Source organism: Nannobrachium achirus (assembly GCF_963921795.1).
Source record: "Nannobrachium achirus genome assembly, chromosome: 2".
NCBI classification, from domain to species: Eukaryota; Metazoa; Chordata; class Actinopteri; order Myctophiformes; family Myctophidae; genus Nannobrachium; species Nannobrachium achirus.
The window spans coordinates 26,418,755-26,439,905 of NC_137811.1; the positions used below are offsets into that span (position 1 = coordinate 26,418,755).

Genomic DNA, 21,151 nt, shown 5'->3' on the forward strand with positions numbered 1-21,151 from the left:
ATGGAGGGGAATGGAACTGGTTGGAATAACGTGTTCCTTCCACGCGCTACGTCCAACCGGGGAAGCTCCCCCTGTCAGGTGATAAGAAGCGGCCTGCTCACTCCTCATGCATTGAAGGAAGCATGAGATCAGTTCGGGGCCCTCCCCAGGTTGGCAGAGGGAGAGTAGAGCCCAGGATCACAGCTTAGGCAATTGGCACCGGGTGAAAAAATGGGTTACAAAAATCGTGGGATAAAAAAAAATAAAAAAATAAAAAAATAAATCTAATTTTCAAGATTTTTCAAAAATAGCAGATCTACAAGCTCGCAGCGCGGCACTCGGTGCGGCGCTGTGAGCTTGTATATCTGCTATTTTTTATATTTAAAGCATAAAATATTGCGTCATAATGTGTTCAGGCCTAAATGGGTTAATCAAATGTGTTTTGGTGCAGGCCCCACCACGTGGCTCATGTCTCAGCGGGCCCCCCACCTCTGCAGCCAGGAAACCCTCTGTGGCTCCTGCCAGAGCTAGAAGAGTGGAGGGCAGGCCAACGACAGCCTCCAGGTTCTCCAGACCTGGAAGTGCGGGAACCTCGTCCTCACTCGCCCAGAGGAAGCCACAAGCCTCCAGACAGGCCCTGCACCGCAGCCCCGGACCCAAAGCCAGACCCACGGAGAATACCCAAGGTCAGAGAGGAGGACCTACTGCTCATTTTGACTACAAAAACTATGACGAAAAATGTTCGTTGACTACCGTTTTCCGCTGACGAAAACCAAATAAAAACTAAGCTATGATTGATGACCAAGACTAAAGATATATTGACAATTTTGTCAACAAATAAAAACTAGACTGAGGCGCCGGCTACACAGAGCTGGATATTTCCGAAGCTAGACATTTTTTTATGCGTTTGGGGCTTGCAGCCACACAAAGCTGGATATTTCGGCTGCGAAGCTGGATATTTTTGAAACCGGATAAATAAGTGGAGAGATTGAAAAATATCTGATTCACTGGATCTGTGTAGACAGGGAACCCGGATATCTCTGAAGACTTTACTGTGTGTATGCTTGTTAGACCTAGTTATCTTTGTCGTGTGGACCTAGATATTTTTCTATGTGGATATCTGAAAAACGGCATATGAAATATCCAGCTCTGTGTAGCCTATGCCTGAAATGTTAAGGAGGGCCTAGTGGAGAAGAGATCAAGTCATTAAATACTTGGCTGCGTTCAGCAGATCTACAAGCTCACAGCGTGATGCGTTGTAGATCTGCTATTTTCAGCATTCAACCAAGCGTGAATTCCGTGAAATCATGCATTACGACGTTGGAAAGTAAATTTATTTGAATAGATTTTGACAAAATATTGGTCACAACATCTGCATCGGTGGGTCGCTATGACTCCCTATAATTGGGACCAGCATCGGACCAAAAAACCCTGCATCGGTTGGTCGGGCTATGGTCTGGATGTCTGTTTTTAGTGGCTTGTCACTCTTGACATATTGACATCGGTGTTTTGGTTGTGTCATTTACAGATGTGCAGGCGAGCAGGGAGCTGATGGCATTTCTACAGCACCAGATTGACACGGGCAGTCTCCACATCCCTGCAGCTACCCAGGATACCCAAGTTCATCAGGAAAACAGACAGACAAACCATGCTACAGAAAAGAACGTAAGAAATGCTGTTAACTCAATGAATGCCTCCTCACGAGTTTCCCGAGTTATTCCAGTTGTTTGACGCCGCCTCGCCCAAGTTTACATAGTTTTGGGCCGTTTTTGCATTTTTTTTAACTTCCTTCTGTCTACTAGGCATGATTGCGATCGCAAAATTGCATGTTTGACCCCATACCAACCCCATCTTTCAAACATGGCAGCCATGTTTGTTTACATTTGAAGAAAACATGATGGCTGCTATCTCATGAATGCCTGAACGGATTTCAAAGCAGATTTTTTTTGGAAGCTGTGAACGGCGTGCACACACCTGGTGCATGATCTATGCATGGGCGTGCACGATCCACTATGAATTACATGGAAGTCTATGGAGACAGACTTCTGGAAGCCTGGCACTTTGGCAGCCATTTTAAAATGGCAAGGTATGTGTTAGTTAAGTGGCTGTTATCCATGAAGGTAGATGAATGTAAACTAGGGAATTAAATTCCACAAACCTATGCTAAAATAGCCTGGCATGCCCAGATTAAAGCACAAGAGAAATGCAAGCTGGTCCAAGACACATGTCCCTCCGTCACGTCCGTCCGAGCGTCCGTCCCGCTCCCGCTCACACATAGGCCTGGGGCGGTATGGACATTTTGTTACCGCGATTACCGTCTTCCCATTTACCGCCGGTACTGCGGTAATTACCGCACCCCCGTATCTATTAATTAAGGTTCGGCGATAAGCCAAAATATTGCAATCATCTTCCCAAAAGTCGCCTCTCCACAGTGGAGAGGCGACACAGCCTGACTGCCCGAGTTCTTCTCCGTACAGCACAGCGGGTCTGGCTTTCAAAGGAGCAGATCTACAAGCTCACAACACATCGCATCCGCGACGCGTTCTGAGCTTTTAGATCTGCACTGTCGGGTTACCATAGTAACGTAGGCTAGCTACTTGGGCTTTTCAGACACAAACAGCTGTGTGAACAAACCAGAAGAGGAAGGGTAGTCAGATCGTGTACAGTGATTCTGTAAACTCACGTCACGTCTCAACTCTCAAATCGCAGTGATTGAGTGCTGCTATATACAGGTTTTAGTTACAAGACTTGACAGAAAACGTTATAAAATCGCCGACGTGCGACGCGGTGGAAAAAGTAAAATAGTTTCATTTTCGGTTTTAGTCCACGCGGCCCGCGCTCCGCCAGTAATCCGTATGAATAAAAAAAGATATGCCACAACACAAGGTATGTATTAACATCCTTGTGTCGAGTGGATTACAGAGAAAGTTTATGCTGCTCCGTCATAGAGTTGTGCTCCGTACTCTCCTGCCCTGTGCACTCTGTGCAGGTCTGTGTCTGAGTGACGTATGTGGCTTCCAACGTGTGGTACACGGCCCAGAGCAGAGCGGCATGGAGCGCATGCGGTCCTCGCTTCTCCCCTGTTTTAAAACTCGCTTTTTTTCCAATAAAAAATAGACATTTTTTTTGTCTTTTTACCGCGGTAAGCACAATGACACCGCGGTAGACCTCGGTATACCGCGGTACGGCGGTTACCGCCTCCAACCCTACTCACACATCAGCTCCCACTCAGTCCGTCCGTGTCCACTTGGGCCGTCCGGACACGGACGGTCCGATCAGCGTCTGTCTCTCGTGTATTAGACTCTACTAATACACAGTGGCATTTAAGCCACCATTGATTTAATCATAACCATGTTTTCCAATTAGGATACTTTTCCACAAAGTTATCACATGCCTTTCATATAATGCATTATAAACATACTTATAATGCATTATAATTGGCTTACAACACTGTATAATTATATTTATACAAATTCCTAATTACTCATAATGCTATATACCAACAATCATAGTATATCTTTTTTGATTCCTATGCTCTATCCTTCAACATAGTACATTTATGATCTTGTGCTACATCATAAACAATCCAGCTTTCTCAGCTCATACTGTAAACTTGCCTTGTCAAGCTCTGCTCTGCAACACTACTTCTTCAAAATCATAAAAGTGTTTTTTCACCTGATAGCTGCAAGAGCAACTATGTTGACCTAATAATAGGCTTTTAAACCTGTGACATTTTCTTCTAATTAACACCTTTGGTGTCTCGCCTCCACTGCCTCCACAAGTTCTTCTGGAGTGGGCTTGAGTGGGCAATTGACCTGATGCGGTGTACCTCTGTATGTTTGCCCTTTAGCCAGAGAAGAGAAGCATCATTCATCCATTTTTTTGTAGACAAGCATGTGTTGCTGCTTTCTTGTACGTTCTACCTTCTATGATGTCAGCTACTGACCCTTCGGCAACAACAAAAGACTCCACACAGGTTCCTCAACCCTGCATCTTTGAATCATTTCCCTAGAATGGAAAGCAGATAGCAAATCCTGTGTTTTTGAACTTTGTCATACTATTGCACAATATTTCTGTTACCTTGACATGCCTGGTCACATTATAGATTTTATTATTATTAGTTGGGTTCAGGATTAAATATGATATTGTCAGTTTGTGTGCTTTTTTGGGGGGAAACAATGTATAGAGGGAATTAACGAAATGTCCAATAAATATGAAAAGCTACTCCTGTGTGTAGGCTAACAGTTTACTTGTATTGACCCTATAAGCAATTTAAATATGGGTAAGGTTTTGCTCACTCAAAAGGTACCGATATCTGGTCTGGCCTCAGAATCAGGTCGTCTCATATTGATCTCGTGGATCTCTGCTAGATGGAGCCCAGGCAGGAGAAGGAGGCTGAAGAGGAGCGCCCCCTGGTGGTGGAGCTGAGAGGCCAGCTGGCCCAGAAGGACAAGGAGCTGCTCCTCAGAGAGGATCAGCTGAAACAGCTGCACCACGACGAGCTCAGCTCCCTGCGACAGGAGAACTACGTCCTTCAGAGCAAGGTATGAACAAACAAACACGCACACACACGCACGCACACACGCACGCACACACACACACACACACACACACACACCTGTCACAATTATTGCACATCGCCTAATCACAATTATTTGAGATAATCGCAATCATCTTTGTCATATTTGCCCTGTGAAACTTCTAAACAGAAATGTATTTTTATTCACATGTTCCGGTGTTAAATGACAAAAACACAATTAAATCACTAATCACGTTTATCTGAGAGAATTAATTGTCATGTACAATTTCATAATTGTGACAGCCCTAATTGTATTCTGGACTGGGATATGGCGAAAATTATGTATTTTCTTGATTTTAATCATACATTCAAAATTGTCAAAAATACTTTGCGACGCATGTTTGAAACATTGCAGAGGTAATTGGTGAAAAGTATTGTGATCTGATCTGATTTTGTCCATATCACCCTGCCCTAACAGAGACTACATATAGCCACCTCCTATCTCGTGCACACAAATAGAGGGACATTGCTAAATTTCAGATAACCTCTTGAAATCCATGTATTGTTACCATGTAAGTACAACGGCTATCACAATCATTACATTTTACCGTCATCATCATCCTTAGTAACGAGTGTCATGCAAATAATTGTAATTAACACTTTTATTGTCAATGTGTTGTTCAATTTATGCCACTATTCTTTTGTACAAGCTTAATCATAGTTAGAGTTTAATCATATGATAGGGTCACCAGGCAGTTTTCATCCAGAGCTGTCAAACGCACTGCTGCATCCGTCAGGGAGAAGACATGTTGGTTCTCGTATCAGTACAGCCTGTTGGCTCAGGCAAGAAGTTTGGTCTTGCATGAGCTGACAAAAAAATAATGTGTTCAGTAGCAGTAAAGTCTACCTTTCTCAGACCTCCTCCATAAACATACCATTTCATGGAACCTTCGGTCCACAGACTTGTCTGGTGTCTCGTTGCCCTTGCTGGTTTTATGCCATGCTTTTTAAACCCCGTAGCACTTTGAGATTCACAAGAATGTAAAGTGCGCTTTAAATCAAATGCATTGTTATTATTATTATTTCCCGTCATACCAAAGACCATACAAATGGGACCCAATGCCTCCCTGCTTGCCACTCGGCATCAAGTATTGGATTGGGGTAAGTCTCTGTGACATACTGGCGTCATGTCCTTTACATGCCATGTACAACAAGCTGCCTCACGCTACAGAAACGGAAGGCAGGCTCCTGCCCAATGAGCCACATGTCTCTCAAGCAGTGTTGTTTTTGACAGCAAATTTTGATTTTGTTTTAGTCATAGTCTTTTGAATAAAATGTCTTTTAGTTGTAGTAGTCATAATTTAGTCACCCGAACAGTTTTAGTTTTAGTCTAATTTTAGTCGACTAAATATTAGTCGACCACTATTGATTTATTCAACTGTGGAATTGTATTTTTGCAGGCCTTAATGGCATCATAAAGACTGAACGCGACGCAGCGCGACGCTTGTAGATCTGCTATTTTCACCTGAGAGCAACCAAACATAAAATGACTCTCTTCTCCACTAGTCTCACCCTACCGTTTTAGTCTAGTTTTTATTTTGTTGACGAAATTGTCAATATATTTAGTTTTAGTTTTAGTCATCACAGCTTAGTTTTTATTTCGTTTTTATTTCGTTTTCGTCAGTGAAAAAAACGCAGTCGACAACCATTTTTCGTCATAGTTTTAGTCGACTAAATCAACACTGCTCCCAAGGAGAAACACTGGTTCCCTCCATATTCCACCATAGTCAAGGGTCACATTGGATTGACCAAGTCACACCAATGTGGCCCCAAGGGGCTTTTAGTCCACTTCCTCCCGGGTTCTTCTGTGTTTATTCCTACTGTCAAGTACACTACATGTTTTGGGCAGTGGTGCTGACAGATTCTGTCTGTCATAATCTGTTTTGAGAGATTTATCCTTCCTAAATTGCTAATCTTCCCTTTCCTCCTCAGCTGAGGAGTGTTGAGGACACGGACCAGAAGTGGAGGTGGGGCGACGCTACGGATCCTGTGACCCAGGAGAAACTTGGACTCCTTGAGAAAGAAATGCAGGAGCAGGAAACACTCATACAGGGTTACCAGCAGGTGGGCATGTCTCTGTACAGTTTGTATGTCTGTCTACATGACTTAATACACGGGTTGCCAAACTTGCCACCCCGGCTATACTAGTAGCCTTTTATTTTTTTCCCAATCAGTTTTAATTTTGTCAATTAAAATAAAATACATAAAAATGGTAGACAAATGTTTTTAACAGACTAAATCTAAATAAAAACTAAGCTATGATGACTAAAACTATGACTAAATATACCGGTATTGACATTTCTGTCGACAAATATAAACTAGACTAAAACGTTAGGGAGGAACTAGTGATGAAGAGATCCAGTAGTAGACAAGTAATTTTATGCTTGGTTGTGCGTGGTGTCGTGCTCCGAAAATATCCGATCTACAAGCAAGTGTAAATCAAGCATTATGACGCCATCGTGGCCAACATGAATTTCAGTCGACTGAATCAACTGTAGATTTAGTCGACTAAAATAAAGATGACTAAAATATGACTATGAAATATGGAAATTTATTCAAGACTAAAACTACAGACTCAAAATTAACGCTGAACATTTACCAATGCATTCTTCGGCTATGCATGCTGGCAGGGTTAATTGATAATTTTTTACTTTTTACTCCCAATGCATTTGTCGCCTACGCATGTTGACTTAGAATGGGAGCTCTCGAGACCCTGGGACATGTTATGACACATTTTCCCATCCTCTTCGCAAAATAGAACCATATGAAAGATTCAGGTTAAAAGAAATGGGTGAAATCAACCTTCAGGAATTACCTTGGACTTTTACAGCGATGACTCAGAAGGGCTTTTAAATCCTTCACATTTTGTGTGTGTGTGTGTGTGTGTGTGTGTGTGTGTTTCTTCTAATTGACACCTTTGTACTTTGTCATACAGGGTTAGGGTTAGTCATACATGTACTGTGTGTGTGTGTGTGTGTGTGTGTGTGTGTGTGTGTGTGTGTGTGTGTGTGTGTGTGTGTGTGTGTGTGTGTGTGAGAGAACGTTTAGTTTCTTTATCTTTGGTAGCCTAAAGGCACGGGCACAAATTGGTTGTGAAACGTGAAGGGCTTACAAATAGCCAGCCTCCCCAAAAAGGAAGGCCAAGCAGTTAGCAAGGTTCTCAGTATCAGCTACTGCAGGAGGCGTTGTTTCCTTTATCCATGATTTATGTCCGCTGTGTCTGACAACAATGTTCTGCCACTTTTTAAAGCATTTTGGACACCACTGTTTACTGCTCACCGGTGGAGTAATAGAGGGCAAGCAGCTTGAGATTGCATATAGGGCTGTCACAAGTATTACATAATCGTCTAAATCGCAATTATTTGAGGTAATCGCAATTATTTTGCATAATCGTCATAATCGTTTCCATGTTGAGAAGTGTTTTCAAACACTACACTACAAAAAGTAGTGGAAATAGCAGATCTACAAGCTCGCAACGCATCGCTCCACGTTGTGAGCTTGTGGATCGGTTATTTCTGCTATCAATGTTCTTTTTTAAGTATAACGTTGTCAAATATGTCAGTAGTTTCTTTGCATATTTAGGTTATGTGTCATAATTGCCATGTGCAACTTCAAAGCCTACAAGCCAAACAGAAATGTCATTGTCAACGACAAAAACACAATGAATGACAATTTATCGTCATGTAAAATGTCATAATCGTGACAGCCCTAGTTGCATAACGCAATGAGGCTTTGCGGTTGCTGATGAATGTACCAAGAAGGCACAGCACACCACCAGCCTGCTGTTTGTTAACTTGACCTACCTGTCAAGCTCTTTTAAGAAATGTAATGTACAAATGCATGTGTCGATTAAAAGAGACGGACCAACTGTGTTATTTTGATTTGAATCAACCCTGTGGAGAGTTCAAATCGGTTCTCTTCAATGATGTGGAGACGATCGGCGCAACAGTCTCTACACAGACTGTGAGCATTAGAGTTCTCAACGGGCCTGAAAATGAAGGCCGGCCGACTAATTAGGATATATTTTAGGCCCTCTCCGGCCCGAAAATGTCAGGTCGAGTATAGGGCTGTCACAATTATTACATAATCGTCTAATCGTGATTATTTGACCTTATCGCAATTATTTTGTCATAATCGTCATAATCTGAATGTTGAAAAATGTCCGAAATAGTGGAAATAGCAGATCTACAAGCTCACAACGCGTCGCATCGCGACGCGTTGTGAGCTTGTAGATCGGCTATTTCCACTATCAAAGTAATTTTTTAAAGTTGTACCATGTAACTTTTTTTATAAAACAAATCTTAAAATTGTCCTAACTGTTAAATCGCTGAAGTTTTAGAACACCCACTCCGTTATTTTCAGCTTCTGAAGCCTTCTCTTTATATGTTTTCTATGATCCTGGCCGTGGACCGGATTTCGCGCCAAAATGACGTAATCTGCATCATCTGTATACGTTGTGTATACGTTGCCCAATCACATCGCCGATCATGCACACATGGTACACTACCGGCCAATCACAGCGCATCTTGAAGTGGGGTCGCCATATTTGTAGTCGCCCGTGTGTCTCTTTACTCAAAAGGTAATCTCGCCTACCAGGCAGGGTGAAGTAGTCCGTTTCTCCGGAATGCCTGAACGCACAGGAACCAGGGACCCCTCTAAAGATAGCTCTCGGCGTTGTGGAGGCAGACGCGGGGGTGTGAAGGTACGAAAAACGGGCGAAAGACGCGAACGCGACCGCGGTTTGCTATAGGGCTACTGACCACTAGTTGAGCATCTTACACAGTATAGCTTTAAGTAGTAAGTTGTCAAATATGTCAGTAATTTCTTTGTATATTTAGGTTATGTGTCATATCTACCATGTACAACTTCAAAGCCTAAAAGCCAAACAGAAATGTAATTATCAACGACAAAAACACAATTAAATCGTTAATCGCCAATTATTTGAGTGACAATTAATCGTCATGTAAAATGTCATATCGTGACAGCCCTAGTCGAGTATGGTATGGTTTGGGAAGAATTCGAGAACTCTATCACAGAGTAAAAGTAATAACATTTTTCACTGAGCCCGAGGCTCTACCCAGGTTCGGGCAGAATTTGAGCACTCTAGTGAGCATCTTATGTGTTGACTGTTGACTGTGCTGATGTGTCTGCCAGGAGAATGAGAAGCTCTATCTGCAGATGAAGGCCCAGCAGGCCAAGACTAAGGCCAACGAGGAGGCCATGTTTACTGAGAACCAGAGGCTGCTCATCCAGCTGGCCTTAGCCAAGTGAGTTCAACAACAGCACACACAAATGTGATGAAACCCATTCCGGTTCCTCAATGTTGGATCCGGTTTCCGGATCCCAGGCCTAGCTCCATCGCATCGCGTTCGCAAGCAGCACAGCATCTGTCTCATAAAAAAAATAATAATAATAAAATAAATTGTGAAAATAGCTGATACTTTTGTGTACGACACACTCTATGATGTAGAAAGGCTTTGATTTATGGGGGGGGAAAACACATTTGAAACACAGGTTATACCGGTTTCTGCCGGGATGGTGACCATAGTAACAAGTAACAACTAAAATGACATGGATGCCTTCCGGGATTGAAAGGTATAACGACGTACAGTAATAGGATATAGGCTTTCCAGGTCTAAGCCATGCATTATGTCAGTGTTTCTCAAATGGGGTACGTGTACCCCTAGGGGTACGCAGAGCTACTACAGGGGGTATTTGGATTCAGCAATCATGAAAAGGGGGTACTGAAGCCCAAAAAGTTTGAGAACCACTGCCTTATGTAGTGGTTAATTTACACACTTACATTTACTAATTTTGACAGTTTGGTCTGGTGTCCTCCCCTCCTATTTGACCTTTGTCTCACCTTCCTCCAGGGAGCAGTTGAACAAGACCCCTAGAGCCATGGGGAATGTTTGCTCCATGGGTCACACTCAACGCATCACAGAACTGCTGGCTCAGATGGAAACATTTCAGGTGAGTGGGATCTGGGATCACGCTCAGTCTAAGTCCATTGGAAAACTCTGAGCTCATTCCATCCGTCCCTCCTCTGACTTGACACTGTGTGTGTGTGTGTGTGTGTGTGTGCGTGTGTGTGTGTGTGTGTGTGTGTGAGCTTGTAGATCACTTATTTTCAGTGCATGATGAGGCTTTATCGTTATGGTTACTGTGTGTTTTGTATGTGCGTGTGCGTGTAGAGGAATGAGGCCAAGCTGACGGAAGAAATCCAGAGTCTGCAACAGGAGAAGAAGGCTCTGGAAGAAGACCTCCAGCTGAGGATGAAAGAGAAAGACTTGGCGAAAACCCAGCTCATCTCTACCTCGGGTAAAAAAAAAACACATAGTGTGGCGACACATGGCGTGCGTGTCATGCACATGTCACGTGTCCTGGCGTCACTCATTCATCCCCTGGGTTGCGAGGCGTTGTGAGCATGTAGATCTGCTATTTTCACAATATTTATCTGCTGAACCGAGTCACATTAAATGTAAGTCCTACAATTCCAAGTGCTTGTCAGGGTGGGGGTCCCCAGTTCAAATATGTTTATTTTAGGGGTCACAGCCTAAAAAGGTTTGAGAACCCCTTGGTATAGAGCATTAACAAATTCATCCACCAGGGGCATTGACAATCATTCTTATGACTTCCTATCTAGCCAAGTTTTATAAACTATATATTTTTTAAAGAGAAAAAAAATATATAAATAAAACGCGAATATTCGACTTTGGTGAACAACGTCAAATAGTGACTTTGATATTCGAATATTTGGTGAATGCCCTACCTGCAGGCGACAAGAGCTTTGAGATGCGTGCGCAGGAAGACGGACACAGAGCGGAGGTGTCCTCCCTCCAGAAGAACCTGGAAGACAGGCACAGAGCGGAGGTGTCCTCCCTGCAGAAGAAGCTGCAGTGGTACGCAGAGAACCAGGAGCTGCTGGACAGAGACGCTGCCAGGCTGAGGGCCGCCACAGCGCAGACACACAAGCTCAAAGAGCAGGTATAGTACAGGCCTGAGTCGTACTTGGTCGCGTGCACAGATGAACCCATTTAGGCCTAGAATTATTGACTGCTTTAACCAGTGAAAAATAGCAGATATACAAGCTCACAACGCGGCACCGAGTGCCGCGCTGCGAGCTTGTAGATCTGCTATTTTTGAAAAAGTCGTGAAAATGTGTGCAAATCTTTGAATATATGTATTTTCAAAGCGAACGTTTGTAACTCAGATTTTGCTTCTGGGTGGTCCCTGGAACTAAATATTTTGAGATGGGGGTCCGTGGCCAAATAAATATCATTTTGGGGGTCCTTCACATGAAAAGATTTGAGAACCACTGACATAGTAGTCTCTCAAGAACAGACAAACTGAGCTCCAGTTAAGTGAAAAAGACCTTTTCTTTATAGGCCAGATTGCTGACATAGAAACATAGGTTTTTCAAAAAAACTTTAGAAGGATTCAAAAGACACTTATAGAATCGGGTCAAAATTCTAATTTTCACGATTTTTCAAAAATAGCAGATCTACAAGCTCGCAGCGCGGCACTCGGTGCCGCGCTGTGAGCTTGTATATCTGCTATTTTTTTATATTTAAAGCATAAAATATTGCGTCATATTGTGTTCAGGCCTAAATGGGTTAAAGTTCTCAGTCGCCACGACTGAATTCAGTCATTTGGATTCCATAAGAAGCCAGCATGTCTTCATATGAAAGCATGTTGCGCGCAGACAGTAGCAGATCCACAAGCTCACAACGCGTCACACTGCGACATGTTGTGAGCTTGTTGGATTGGCTATTTTCGGTTATTAGTTAAAGATTAAAGAGTATTTGAAGTGGTCAAACTAGCAATATAATACATGTTTAGAAGCAGCTTCTATAAAACCTGAATGGTCTCAGCAGCAGCATAGGTTTAGAACAAACTACAAACCAGAAAACTGTCTCTGATGCAAAACACCCACAAGAAAATAATGAGAAATGTTGCTGAAATGGACACATCTGACGGATCAGCGTCAGATGTGTGCGTTGGCTGAAACTCAAACTGTGCTTTCTGCACTGACAAACACTGCACCAATTAAATTAAAGTTTATTCACACCATATGTGATATCGCTCAATATTTTTTGTTTATGCCCAAACTAAAGCGATGCAAATAGAGCCAATACATGCTCGGTGTTAAATGTTCATCTCGGCAAATTAAAAAGAACGAGAGCCATTCAGATCTGTTCATGAGTCACAAGACACTATAACAAATGTTTCAAGGGAAAATGGGTCGTGGGAGCTTCTCACAGTTCAAGCAATTATTTCTGTGGCTGCTGTAGTGTGAAATCATCGTTAGGAGCACTGGCTGTGGTCACAGACAGTGGTGTAAAGTAACCAAGTACATTTACATACAAGTACTGAAAATAAGTAAATTTTGAGGAACTTTTGGTACTTAACACTTCCGATGCCAAAAGCGTCGAGGAACGTGAAAAGAATTACCGTGGTGCGGTGCCACGGCCCTGTTATAATGTCCAGGGACGTGTTAGCTGGTTACCATGGTTATGGCGATGCTGCCCGACTTTCACTTCCACATTCAAAGCCATTGTATCTCTCTGCAAAAATATGGCTTTTTTTTTCTCCGCGTGGAAGAAGACATGTGGGGCTGGTAAAAACAATAGGAAAGATACACAGCGTTAATCTACATTAGTTATGGCAAAACTATGGCAGCCCAAGTGGTAAAATAATTTTTTATACCAATACTTTTGTGCTTTAATTCCAGTATTTAACTTGTAACAGAGTATTTCTACATTGCAGTATTGATACTGTTACTAGTAGCCTCGGAAACCTAGGCATTTATTTTGGCGATTGGAAAAAAATCACTAAAGTAACTTTTTCCACCACTGGTCACATTGGTTGGAAGAACAGGTCAGACCTGGCTGTTACATCAACAACGCAATTAAAAAAGCTGTACCAATGCAGCAGGTTTATCCACCTGTTTCCACAAGAATTTCCTGTAGCATTATCTGTAGGACACTTCCGGTTAACAGCAGACATACAAGCTCACGTTGCGTCGCAGATGCAACCGGTGTGAGCTTATAGATCACACAAGGCTGCGGCGCCGGAAGCTGCCGCACACCTTCTGCGCAATGCACGATGGGACGTTGGAAAGTTGTGGATATATAACGTATGAATCAGCATTGTTCAGTGTCTAGTAAACCAGTGGTTCTCAACCTGTGTGTCGGGACCCCCAGGGGGGTCCCCAAATTATTTTGGGGGGTCCCCAGATGATTAGCATTATTTTCTCTGAAATTCTTTCTCAACAGTAAACAATCCAACATAAAGTGTAAGTGTATAGAGGGTATCTGCACATTTCTAAAGTGACAATTTAAGGACTTTTTAATACCTCTAAAATGACAAATTAAACATTGGCCAAATTGTCAAATATTAGAGGCAGAAATTGTGAAAATAGCCGATCTGCTATTTTCACAATCGAACCGTTATACAAAATGTAATGCCTCAACTCTTAGTGCTCGTCAGGTTGGGGGGGGTCCCCAGTTAAAACATGATTATTTTGGGGGTCGCGGCCTGAAAAGGTTGAGAACCATTGTAGTAAACAAACAGGTTTGCTCCATCTGATCTCAGGTAGAGAAGCTGAAGTTGGAGGTTGGGAAGAGAGGCCAACAGCAGCAGACCAAGGCCAGAGAGAGAGCTGCTGACGCCAAGAGGATACAGGACTTGGAGCGACAGGTGAACAAACACAATACAAGTTGTGCTATTTGTCATCATTGACCCATTTAGGCCTAGGATTATTGACTGCTTTAACTATTGAAAAATATCAGATATACAAGCTCACAGCGCGGCACCGAGTGCCGCGCTGCGAGCTTGTAGATCTGCTATTTTTGAAAAATGGCGAAAATTAGAATTTTTACCCGATTCTATAAGTGTCTTTTGAATCCTTCTAAGGTTTTTTGAAAAAACCTATGTTTCTGTGTCAGCAATCTGGCCAGCCATCGTCAAAGAAAAGGTCCTTTTCACTTAACTGGAGCTCAGTTAGTCTGTACTACTATGTCAGTGGTTCTCAAACTTTTTCATGTGAAGGACCCCCAAAATGACATGTATTTGGGCCACGGACCCCCATCTCAAAATATTCAGTTCCAGGGACCACCCAGAAGCAAAATTTGAGTTACAAACGTTCGCTTTGAAAATACATATATTTGCACACATTTTCATGACTTTTAAAAAAATAGCAGATCTACAAGCTCGCAGCGCGGCACTCGGTGCCGCGCTGTGAGCTTGTATATCTGCTATTTTTCACTGGTTAAAGCATTCAATAATTCTAGGCCTAAATGGGTTAACTCATTTCTGAGGGCTATCTCTCTGGTTGCCCCGGTAACAGATAAGCAGAAATGTGGGGGTATCTCTGCCTCCCCCTGGAGGACCCTCGTACATGGCTCTCCAAATGATTGCAAGTGCAGATTGTCGCTTTCGGGCTCGTCCATTATTACAGTATCATGTGGCTTCCCACCTATTTTGAGCCTGTTATGTGAACATTGTGTTCCCAGTTACGTACGTACTGTACTTGTTACACTGTTCCTCCATTCTGGATGTTCTGATATACATGAGTCATGTTCATCCATTGGGATGGGGGAATTAGCAGTGTTGCCCTGTCTGCTTATTATAAGCGACTTTGGATGGGCTCGATTTCCTGTGAAGTCGCTTGTAAATATTGGTAGTTGCGGGTTGTTTTTTAGACTTGTTTCTTAACTCATTTAGTGCCCCTGAAATTAACGGATTATAAAGTCCACGATGCCACCTTCAGGCTGGCATCACCGCCGTTATCTTATTTTGAAGGCCAGAAGTCCACCACGCAATCACTTCCGGTCTGACGTCATCGGATCGTGCGCCGGAACCGATCCGTGTCCACGTGGAGTTGTGTAATGGCGGAACGGAGCTTTTATAACTGTGTAACATAAGCGAGCATCTGCCTCATCCTAGCTTCTAAAGTGTAGTTTTGAGATAATGGACATTAAAGATGAGATCCCCCGTCCACCTCAATGTTATGGATGGGACTATTTTGTGCTCGTGGAGCCGTGATAATGCGAAATCAGCGACGGATTTCGTCTCCGGACCGGCGGCCATTCTTCTCGGTAATGTACTCGCCGTTACAGTAATCTATTACTTTTCCCGGGATATCCCGTGAATGGCACTACATATACTCGAGTACATTTCGCGAGACATCTCGCGAATGGCACTAGATGAGTTAAGTGTAGTTGCTTATTTGTGAAGATCGGCTATTTTCAAGTAGCCAATGTGGGTTTATAGTGTAGCTTGTAGTCGCTTCTTTTGAGCTTGTTTTCATGCTTATTTCTCTCTGAAAATCTTGCAACATTGGTAATCAGTGGTGCCCAGGTTCAAAATAAATGCAATTTAAGGAGACGACTAGGGCTGACCAAATAGTATGAAGCTTCGAAGCTTTGTTCGATGGCATGGGATTTGAACATGATTTCCTTTTTTTTTTTTTTTTTATGTTTTCTCCCCCTCACTATTTTGAAAATAGACGATCTACAAGCTCACAACACGTTGCAGCATGACATGTTGATAGCTTGCCTTGTATATGCTCCCTTTCAAAACCCTAGAGACAACACGACCAAGAGAGTGACTGGATGAAGGGGAAAATGATGATAAAGATGAGAATCAGTGCTACATCCACAAGCAGTTTTTATGGTTAAACTGGTTGACTATGTGCAGTGATTGAATCCAGGTGAATCTGGGAATGGGGAGAGAGAGCGAGAGAGAATGAGAGCACACATGGAAAGGAGGAGGTACCATAATATGCACGCGCGTTTGAGTTTGTGGTTGCAATCGAAATGCAGATGGGTGCTTGTAAAAATCTAATTTACATGATGTATGTGTAAGCCTAATGATGCCCACTAGCTAATACAGGCATCACATCTGCCACTCTGGGTACTGGACCAGAATGGAGATGAACATGTATGAATGAATAAATGAGTGATTGTGCTTATTGCATTGAACAGGGTTCCCACGGTCATGAAATTCCTGGAAATATTTTGAAATTAGAAAAATATTTTTCCAGTACTGGAAAAGTGTTCGAATTGATCAAGCGTCCTGGAAGGTCCTGGAAAAAATAGCTATGCGTTGTCTTTGGTTATTGATTTTGTTAATACCTCTGAAATGACAAATTAAACATTGGCCAAATTGTCAAATATTAGGGCCAGAAATTGTGAAAATAGCAGATCTACATGCTCACAATGCCTCGCAACGCGAGGCGTTGTGAGGCTGAGCAGGTAGATCTGCTATTTTAGAACCGTGTTATACAAAATTCCTCAACTCTTAGTGCTCGTCAGGTTGCCGGGTCCCCAGTTAAAATATGATTATTTTGGGGGTCACGGCCTGAAAAGATTGAGAACCACTGGCATACACTACATGTCTTTGGGCATTGCGCATAGGAGTAAGCGACTCGTTATTGAGCTGAATTATTGTTATATAGTCCTGGAAATCGGGTGAAAAATTCTGGAAATGTTTTGGAAAAGTTTTAGAAATTAATTGGTAAAGATGTGTGGGAACCCTGAATGAGTGATTGTGCTTATTGCATTGAATGTTGCATCCCTGAGATCTGTCCGTGAGGAGCAGCGGACCTGGTTGGTGAGTTTCACTGCCTCGGGTACAAAACTATTACATCACATGAAAGTGGTCCTCCTGCACTCTGACTCATACAACCCACACAATAGCATACTAAATTATATACAGTATATACTAGTAAGACACCTGAGGGTGGAATGCGACCTCAGGGTGACATGCGCCAATTCTTGACTATCTGGCCAACCACAGCGTTTCTCTGACGATTCTAGTTGTTATCATTCTGGGGGGAGTTTGTTCATGTTTTTGTGAGGGCATCAACCCTAGGAGACACGGGGAGAACATGCAAACTCCACACAGAAAGGCCCTATCGCCAACCCCACCTAGGGTGTGAGCGATAGGGCCTAAACATGGAGATGTGGAGAACACTATATATGAAGATAGTCCAGTCCATCATGTCATATGGGACTACCGTCATAGACAGTAGCCATTGTTAGGCCGGAGTCAATGGCTGTCTGTCTGTCTGACTGTCTGTACAGGAAGTGATGTCACATGACATACTTTGTATGCCCATATATGAGTCATTCTGTACCACATCTCCATGTTTAGGCCAAACAGGTTTGCTCCATTTCTCCATGTATAGGTCCAAATGACCTCGCCCTAGGTCGCGCCAATTCTTGACCATCTGGCCAACCACAGCGTTTCTCTGACGATTCTAGTTGTTGTCATTCTGGGGGGAGTTTGTTCATGTTTTTGTGAGGGTATCAACCCTAGGAGACACGGGGAGAACATGCAAACTCCACACAGAAAGGCCCTATCGCTCACACCCTAGGTTGGGTTGGCGATAGGGCCTTTCTGTGTGGAGTTTGCCTAAACATGGAGATGTGGTACAGAAGGACTCATATATGGGCATAAAAAGTATGTCATGTGACATCACTTCCTGTACAGACAGTCAGACAGACAGCCATTGACTCCGACCTAACAATAGCTACTGTCTATGACGGTAGTTCCATATGACATATTGGACTAGACTATCTCCATATATAGTGTTATCCACACCTCCATGTTAGGATTCATATATGGGCATAAAAAGTATGTCATGTGACATCACTTCCTGTACAGACAGTCAGCCATTGACTCCGGATTAACAATGGCTACTGTCTATGACGGTAGTCCCATATGACATATTGGACTAGACTATCTCCATATATAGTGTTATCCACATCTCCATGTTTAGACAGCCAATGACTCCGGCATAACAATGGCTACTTTCTATGACGGTAGTCCCATATGACATGATGGACTGGACTATCTCCATATATAGTGTTATCCACATTTCGTGTAGCCGCCCTGTACAGGAAGTGATGTCACAACTCGCTGACATCACACTGACATCACAGAGGATACGGACGGTCACGAGGATACGGAAGGAAGGAAGGACACTCAAGTGACACGGTTCTTCAGAGTATATGCGACCTTCGGTTGCAATTACATACTGTGTATCTGTATAGGGCTGGGAAATTAACTTGATATACGACCTTGATATCTGGCCATGATGACACGTTTAAGCAGTGCGGTCGTGTCTTGACTAGGTGTGTAGAAGGAAGGATAAATCGCCTAATCGCAATTATTTGACACAATCGCGATTATTTTTCATAATTTTCATAATCGTTTCCATGTTGAAAAATCTTCATATATATTTTTTTTAAAGTAAAAAATAGTGGAAATAGCAGATCTACAAGCTCACAACGCGTTGCATTGCGACGCGTGCTATTTCCACGATCAATGTTCTTTTTTGAACTTTTTCAATGCCAGCCCATTTCAGTGTTTTTTTACGACCACAAGAAAACGCTGTTTACACATCTATCCGTTCTGTCCATTCTTTTCAGTACCCTGGGTGACGCTAAATTCCACCATAGTTACACTCATACAACCATTCTAACAAAATGAGCTGCAAATACCTACTTTTGCGTCGGGTGCTCCACGCACGCGCTCCGTGCATGTGCTGGTAACGATCGGAAACCAGGTTTACTGTCAATATTCCAGGATGACCTCCCACTTGGGTAATGACGCCCCCTGGCGATCATTCAGAGAAACTACTTCAGCTCCCGTACTAACGTAGGTAGGAAGGGCCTGTCACTCAAACCGGAGTGACCCGCCTCCAGGCTATATAAGCCCCCGGAGGCGGAAGTAACATCCTCTTTTCACTCTCTGCGATATCACATTCAGATAAGTTGAAACTCAGCCTTTGTATTATTATTCTTCGCGCATTAGCCTAAAGCGGTGGCATTGGAGTCGCCCACCGGCGAGTGTTGAATTAACCCGTACTTAAGAATACTTATTCTTGTCCCGTCCTAAATCGACGGTTATTTCCTTCTATAACAAAGGATTATTACTGCTTGTTCAGGCCTCCGCCGAAGCAAGCGTGGCATAGCATTAGCCGTTAGCTTGTTAGCTCGTCTGCTATTTGTTAACGTTAGCTACACTGCTTACCGCTTGTTCAGGCCCTGCCCGAATCAAGCGTGGCCTAGCCTTAGCCGTTAGCTTGTTAGCTCGTCTGCTTCTGGTTAACTCTATCTACAGTGCTTCGCCATGGATCCTCTGGCCTTCCTGCCGAGGCAATGTCCAGGCTGTCCAGGACTCATCGACGGACAGGATCTTCACCCTCTCTGTGTCGGCTGCATGGGCGTTGCACACGCCTTCTCTGCACTGAGTCCTCAGGGGAGAGCAGGACCTTTCTGTGACTTCTGCGTGGCCTACGACCACGATGTACTGGTACACCGGTTCTACCTAGCCAGGGCAGGCCTCGGGGCCTGCGCTCCACCAGGTGGGTCCACTGCTCTCAACCCCACAGCCCAGTCTTTCCTTCCCCAGGCGGCCCGCACCGTTGGTCAAGGTGCGGCGCTGCCTTCCGGAGATCCGTTTGGCAAACAGCGCGCCATTCCAAGTCAAGATGGCGCCGTGCTACATGAGACACCGCCTGCCGCGCAACCGACCGCAGCTAGCTCCACTGTCACTGGAGCTGGCGGGTCTGGTGAAGTCGCCGCTAAGAAGGCGACCAAGAAGGCTAACATCCCTCCGGTAGCCTTTTCCCCTTCGGGCGCGGTGCCCAAAAAGAAACGCTCGGATGTGACCGTCGGGGACGTTCCCCTCGACGTGAGCATCACCAAAACAGTCCAGACTTTCAGGCGAGAGTCGGACCTGAGCTCCTGTCAGAGCGAGGGTTCTGGTTCTGAATACTCTGGATACACAGCCGAGGAGGAGGAGGACTCCGTCGAGGACGATGGTTCTCGACTCACGGTCACAGTGAAAGGTAATGCCCCTGCGGCTCCAGCACGTCAACTGGACGCCGCAGGGAGCTCCCAGGCCTCCTCAGGCACCACTGCCCCTCCACCCGCCAGTCAAGCGGGTGAAGCGGGAGCAGAGGACGTCGATTCTGCAGCAGAAATGCTGGATCATCTCACGGTCTACATGAGAGCTCTGGCCAGAGTTGGAGAGGAGTTGCCACCTCCTCTCCCCTCTGAAGAGGCCGAGGATGATGACGAAATGCCCGGGCAGGAGCCTTCGGTTCCCGCCCCGTATGTCCTCTCCAGGCTGCCGCTGGTGAAAGGTTTCACCAAGGCCCTCCATTCCTCATGGAAGACACACAAAGACCCCAGGAAGCTGCCTTTTTCTGTGTTGGATTTGGTGGGCGGTGCGGAGGCAGGCATGTCCACCTGCCCTAACCTGGACCACCTGTTGGCACAATCTTTTCTGGGTTCCGTCAGACCCCAGTACAAGGATGTAGGCACGGCTAAAAACGGGCCGTTTGTCGGCCCCGTCGGCACCAACCCGCCGGGGTTCACTGTCCTGGAGGACAAGCTGCAGTCGGACAGGGCTCGTAACGCCTACCGGTCCGCTGCTCTGGCCGCTAAGGACCTGAATCTGATCCAGCTCTTGCTCGCTTCCACCAAGGACCTGGTCAAAGGTCTGCCCACGGGGGAGCACACAGCTGAACTGAACACTTTATTTGACATCATGCTGAAGGTCAATTGGCATGCG

The 21,151-nt window shown here is 44.2% G+C and overlaps 1 protein-coding gene across 1 annotated transcript in view; it reads left to right on the forward strand.

Moving 5' to 3' along the window:
* The window catches only part of cep162 (centrosomal protein 162), a gene marked incomplete at its 5' end in the record, with an annotated part of 69,101 nt that overhangs the window by 15,483 nt on the left and 32,467 nt on the right, over nucleotides 1–21,151 (forward strand). The window contains 9 exons of the mRNA XM_080740689.1: nucleotides 431–665; nucleotides 1,508–1,644; nucleotides 4,350–4,523; nucleotides 6,491–6,622; nucleotides 9,713–9,825; nucleotides 10,432–10,531; nucleotides 10,753–10,879; nucleotides 11,337–11,545; nucleotides 14,156–14,260. Of these exons, the coding sequence (XP_080596815.1) occupies nucleotides 431–665; nucleotides 1,508–1,644; nucleotides 4,350–4,523; nucleotides 6,491–6,622; nucleotides 9,713–9,825; nucleotides 10,432–10,531; nucleotides 10,753–10,879; nucleotides 11,337–11,545; nucleotides 14,156–14,260 (1,332 nt within the window). The remainder of the gene's footprint in view (nucleotides 1–430; nucleotides 666–1,507; nucleotides 1,645–4,349; nucleotides 4,524–6,490; nucleotides 6,623–9,712; nucleotides 9,826–10,431; nucleotides 10,532–10,752; nucleotides 10,880–11,336; nucleotides 11,546–14,155; nucleotides 14,261–21,151) is intronic.